This window comes from Pollicipes pollicipes, unplaced genomic scaffold, assembly GCF_011947565.3.
Source record: "Pollicipes pollicipes isolate AB1234 unplaced genomic scaffold, Ppol_2.1 Scaffold_7261;HRSCAF=8764_pilon_pilon_pilon, whole genome shotgun sequence".
NCBI classification, from domain to species: Eukaryota; Metazoa; Arthropoda; class Thecostraca; order Pollicipedomorpha; family Pollicipedidae; genus Pollicipes; species Pollicipes pollicipes.
The window spans coordinates 49,941,488-49,947,487 of NW_023597054.1; the positions used below are offsets into that span (position 1 = coordinate 49,941,488).

Here is a 6,000-nt window from a genome sequence, read left to right on the forward strand (position 1 = left end):
CGAACTTGTTCAGGGTTTCGCAACAGTTCTGATTTAAACGACGCTCGCGGAACAAGATCGCGACTTTCAAAAGTGGCATTTGGGTAGCGCCCATGGCATAACCGCCCAAATCATTTATCCGCTTTCCAGTTAAGGACATATTCACGCACACCACATCGCGTGTTCTAGCTACGAGTCTGGGCTAATGATCACACATCACGAATTCGTAAGAAAAAGGGCAAGGCGTAAAACACTTGTAGCATAAACCCACACTTTGCCATGATAATTGTCTGGGTGTTGACTCAACGTTGACCGGGTTCCACAGTAGCATGCCATTAATTAGAGGGCAGATTTGTCTCCCCCCCCCCCCCTCCCCCTGTTTATCTCAAGAACGGCCTCCACCCCTTCAGCACGCCACTGCGGCAGACCTGAGTCCCGCCGCTCGTCGCAGCTGTTGAGGTTTTAAATAACCACGAAGCATGAAGTTGTATACATAATATTGTAAAGCTGGAAAGTGCATTGTCGGGAAAATTTGATATTTGACCGGGTATAATGGAATATATTGTTCACTTAAAAACGTAAAAGCCAATACAAATCGCGAGATCGTATTCAGCACAGCACACTACCCTTTATGTTTATATGTGCTACGCTTTATCTTTTTAAGTGTGGAGACGCCAGGGGGTCGCATCGTAACCTCATCAGTCCGCGAAAATAGCGAACTAGGGCGAGGGTTAACTAGGCATGACTGCTTTCTAGGTCACAGGTGAAATCTCTGAACGAAAAGTTAGTGAATGAACGGCTTAAGGACGTCGCCTTTCTATGAACCCATTTGCTGCAATGCGTAAAATGCTCGCAAAAAGTACGCATATTGCCGCGAAGACAAATCAGTGGTCGTGGCGGAAACCCAGCTTCGGTAGAACGCTGATGTTAAACTGACCGCTTACTGATGTTGGGAAACATAAGGAGGTAGGTTCGCCCAGGTTTGCCTTTCAGATTAAATGTTCGCATATTGCCTGACAGAGGACCATTTGACCGTAGGCTTGAAAGTGTCAGCCTAGTTGCAGAGCGGACGGCAGTCGTGCGGCCGCATGGCACGGTAAAGGTCCTTTCGTGCTAGTTACATAACGGGCCGAGGCGAAATGGATCCGTTGAACATAGCTTAAAATGATGGGATGGTGTTGTCGGAGTGGTAGCGATAAATCATGCCCAGCACAGAAAAAATGACTAAAGAAAAATAAGTCCCAGCAAAATTTCCGTTTTCCATTGTAGCCGAACTGGGCCTATAATCCGACCTAACGACGCTACGCCTCCTTACCTCAAACCAAACATGTCAACCGAATCGTTTTTCATCAGAATTCATCGCAAAACAAATCGGAACTCATCTTCAAATGAACCAATGCAAGAGTCGCAACTCACCATAAGTAGAGCATCAAAGGTCCTTGGGCGTGAAAGTCTCCACGAGACCGGGGAATCAGTGGCGTTAATGCCATGTTTGGTATGTAGTAAGAAAAAACGTCTGGGGTCACGTTTGAGGGGCAAAACAAACCACAATCATCAAATACATTATGGCTTACAGTCTCATGTCAAAAGCTCCCTCTCATTTGAGGAAAAAAGAGTTTGCGGAGTCGGGTTAATGTCCCATGTTGAATGCGCCCTCCATGTCGACGCCATTTCCAGGGAGGATAAAAAAGATGGTCTTTATGTGATGGCCAACTTTTTCCTTCACTTTTGTGATATGCCAGCCAATGGTATTTGGTGGGAGTGTGGGCAAGCCAGCATTGGGGCTCATCTCAACGTTGGGGGGGGGGGGGGAGGTGGGACATGGTCCTCACAAAAGATTACAAATCGATGTCTGTTGCTGTTCTAGTTATTGAATGAGTATTAGATGAGTGTTGTCCTGCGCTTATGATTTGGGTACGGCTGGAAGTGCCTAATGACATGTATAGGTATGTTGCACATAACCTGAACTCTGAAAATGTGAGTTAATGTGCTGATACCTTTACCCTAATAAAACCAGAAAAGCTTTTGGTTTCTACCCTGTGGTGATGCCTGTGAATTATTCGCCAAAATGATTGTGAAATGATTTATAACATGATGAGCATCGTTTGTTATCATATTTATGCAAAATTGCTTTCCTGACAGGCATCAAACAATTTTGTATTCGGTGGAAAGCAGCAAATTCATTAAATTCAAGATACTCAGGTGAACCAAATTTGTTGTTAAAATCTCAAAAAGCCCTTAATGCGGGAACGAATTGACACGGATTCACTTGGTATATTTTTTGGAGGAGGACCGGATCGGATTGGTTGGAAATGTGCGAAAAAAAAGCGGATGGACGGATTGGATTTGGACTAACCGGGCTAGACTGGACGGGATCCTGAAAATTCGGGGCGTGGAGCACAAGTATTTAGAAGCAATCTGTCTGGACCGGACGGGACCCTGAAAATTCGGTGCGTGGAACATATTTATTTAGAAGTAATCTGTCGCTTTACTTGGTCATACAGCAAAACTGCAATTTTTTTTACATATGCTGCACGCAAGTTCACGCTGTGAGTGTACACCAATACCAAACATTTAGTTTGGCCTGACTGGGACGGTCTGTTGTAATCTTCTCACATTTTTGCAATTCTGTCACCAAATAGGTCGCAAAAATGCTCATTTTTTTCACCAATCACGTCCGGTACATCGGAAACTTTTCCACCCCTGGTAATGCTACCCGTGACCTCTGTCATATATCACCTCCCGTCATCGGCTGCGATATATTGTTCGTGACCACAGCACATATCACCGGCCGTCATCAGCTGCGATATGTTACTCCTGACAAGCGTCACGTACGATCTCCCTTCACCAGCCGCGATGGCTGTCATTGGTCAGAGGCGGACTTGAGCTGACTGCATGATAAGGTCATAAACATCTGGATCGAACAGCTGTCCGGCTTCTCCGTGCGAAAGACTGCAGCCAGCATTGCACTGGTACGATAAATGGGTAGCCCGTCCCCTGTCCCGGGTTCTGTGTCTGTGGCGTCCCGTCGAAATGTCTTTCCGTGTCTGACGTTTACGTTTCCGTTGCAGTCCGATCTTATGGATAGTGCAGTACAACATGGTGGACTACACAGACAGCACGAAAGTGCCCGTCTGTACCACGATGGCGCACACTACGCTGAACAAGCTGTACTACATCTCGAAGGACGTGACGTTCTTCTTCCTGCCGGTGCTGGTGCTGCTGGTGCTCTACTCGGTCATCACGCTGCACCTGATACGAGAGCCGCGCACAGAGAAGTCCAACTTCCGCATCTCGCGCAGTCACGACCCGCGCAACGGCGCAGAAACCAGCAACTACCGCGCACGCAAGCAGGTCGTCTTTATGCTGATCGCCGTCATTGTCTGCTTCTTCTTATGCATGCTGCCGTCCTGTGTGTTCCGGCTTTTCATCATCATCTCTCCTGACGAGCAGATTCTAGGCCTCGGCTGGGAGCTGTACCACAACATCAACTTCTTCTGCCGCATCATGACCTACATCAACTGCTCCATGAACCCCATCCTGTACAATGTGATGTCATCCAAGTTCCGCGAGGCGTTCCTGAAGGTGCTGGGCGTGCCGCCGGCCGGCCGCCACCTCAGCCGCCAAAGCACGTTCAACACGGCTTCCTCCACCACCAGCTCTCGGCTGAACAGCGTGCTGCGAGCCGAGGCGGCTGGTTCACCAGGCGGCCCTGCCGCGAGTCGCTACGGCCGCCAGAGCAGCTGCGCTTCGGTGCTGGGCAGGGGCGCGCGCGCGCACGAGGCGGCCACCGCGCTCGGCTCGTGGCCTCTGGAGCGGGTGCACAGCCTGGACCGCACCACGAACGTCATCCGCGAGGGCGGCACCAACGGGCGGGCCGACTGCGTGTGAGGTGCAGGCCGGTGGCCGACGGCGGCTCTCGAGCGCGGGGTCGGCGCTGGCGGGCTGCGGGAGTCCATGGACAGGCTGCGGGAGTCCGCGGGCGGGTTGCGAGAGTCCGCGGGCGAGCTGCGAGAGTCCGCAGAAGGCGGGCACGCGGTGTGTCTCGCGAACTCTCTGTCTCTTTGGGGATGAATCTGACGGCTGCGTTGGCGCCGGCCAAGCTTGCTCGGTGAGAGCGCGTCCGCAGCGCGTCACATCTCGGAAGAATAGGGTGGTGACGGCAGCCTCCAGCACCCTCTCGGCGCACAGAACTAGCCTCTGTTGGAGGTTGACGTAACTAGTCTGACGCACAGTGGCGGCGTCATCGCGTGGTCCCGCGCCTGGTCGGGCCGGGTGTGGTGAGGCCTGGTCTGCTCTGGTGGGCTCTCACTGGTGGACGCTGGTGCTCCTCTGGTCTCAGGTGATGTGTACCGCATGCAGTGCAGTCGCCGCAGTAGCAGGTCGGACTTCGTGTGGACAGCAGCACTTGTGACGGCGGGTCTCTCCGGCAGCTGCGCCTCTCCAGCGCCGCCACTCCGCTGCAGGGTCGTAGAACTCGCAGGTCTTGATGATCTCTCCCGACGACCTCCACCTTGTAGCTTGCACGCCCCGTAACCGCATTAGCGGTACCCGAGCGCCGTACTTACCATTAATAAGTACCACCAGGGGTAGCGTTTTGTATAATTTTTTGCCCTCATCTCCCAATGCTGAGTAGAGCCTGTTCAATGCTGTTCTGAGTCCCTTATGCATATGAGCAAAAAATGAAATAAAATACTGAACCAATTAAATTCATTAAGTGTCTGAACTGCTAATACACTTAGATTAAAGGCATCACTATCTACATCATCATCGACATATATAACCGTTATCACTGTCCTGCCGGCTTCAAATGGGAAGTAATTCCTCGGCATCAGCACAGTTTTGAAAGCGAACCCTTAAACAAAAGCTTTCTTTGACATGAGATACGCAAATCAAAGTGGCCGAAATCCAAGCAGAAATCAAAATTTGAGAGCAGGATAGGTAAACTTTATTGGTTCAGCTCCTCGGCCGATTTTAAAAAGTGATGCCCCTGAGTACCACCTCTAATTAGCACCGCCACTAATGATAATAATTGGCTACTCGAAATGCAATGGGGCTGAGGGTTCCAAGAACGTTGTCCATGGCAGTTCATTGTGTCACACAGGCGTGAAAAACTTAATAACCTGGTGGCATTCCAACTCATGTCAAATAATCTTTTCATGCGATCTTTTACGCACGCTTGAGTACGGATTTTGCGCTGTTGTTCGGCGCATTTTAATGACATCCTTGGGTTTCGCTCTGTAGGCTTACATCCATTACGGGAACTCCTTGCTGAGGTTGTCGGATGCTCTCCAGGGGATATTTCGTTTACGGAGTGCTCGATCATCTCGGTCTTCTACAAACGTTTCATTCGTTGTCCCTCGTTGGCATGAACACGTCACTGTGTCACCATCACGTGTATGTAGTTTTATCACTAGCGAAGTTGGCCGAGCATCGTCCATCTTGTGTCTATGGTTCCTAGTTGTGCACTGCGTGGGCATCATAACATGTGTCGCGTACCCGTACATAGATATTAGCCCGGTTCGCAGGCGATGTGTATTGTTGAGAGAACAGCTGATGTTATCTGACATGGATGAAAAAGTGTATATATATATATATATATATATATATATATATATATACATTCCATTATATCTACACACAACAAACCACAGCACGCCCGCACCCCTTGCCCCATTCTGATGTGAGAAGTCAAAGCGTGTCATCTTTATGAAGGTGTCCTTTGAGGCGTTCATCGTGACTATGTCGTAGGTCAACATCTGTATAACTTCTTGCTCATGATAATGTTAATGGCACTTCGTTGCTCGCCCTATTGTTGTTTGTCGTACGTTCGCTCGCAGCTTTGTTAATGTTCCTGCGCATGGTAGTCATAAGGAATGTAGATTCGTATCACGTGGGCACGCTGTTCCATGTGAATCCCTGACAGGAAAAAGTGGCGACGGCCAAACCAGTTACCTGTCACCGATGTCATCGACGGCCCTGTCAATCATGCGACCTGGGTGGCGCGGCAAAACATGGCTC

General features: G+C 49.9%; 1 protein-coding gene across 1 annotated transcript in view; it reads left to right on the forward strand.

Moving 5' to 3' along the window:
- Positions 1–5,575, forward strand: part of LOC119111576 (growth hormone secretagogue receptor type 1) — a 45,026-nt gene extending 39,451 nt beyond the window's left edge. Inside the window, exon 3 of the mRNA XM_037235386.1 lies at positions 3,051–5,575. Within this exon, the coding sequence (XP_037091281.1) occupies positions 3,051–3,870 (820 nt within the window). The 3' untranslated portion in view covers positions 3,871–5,575. The remainder of the gene's footprint in view (positions 1–3,050) is intronic.
- Positions 5,576–6,000: the final 425 nt, after the last annotated feature.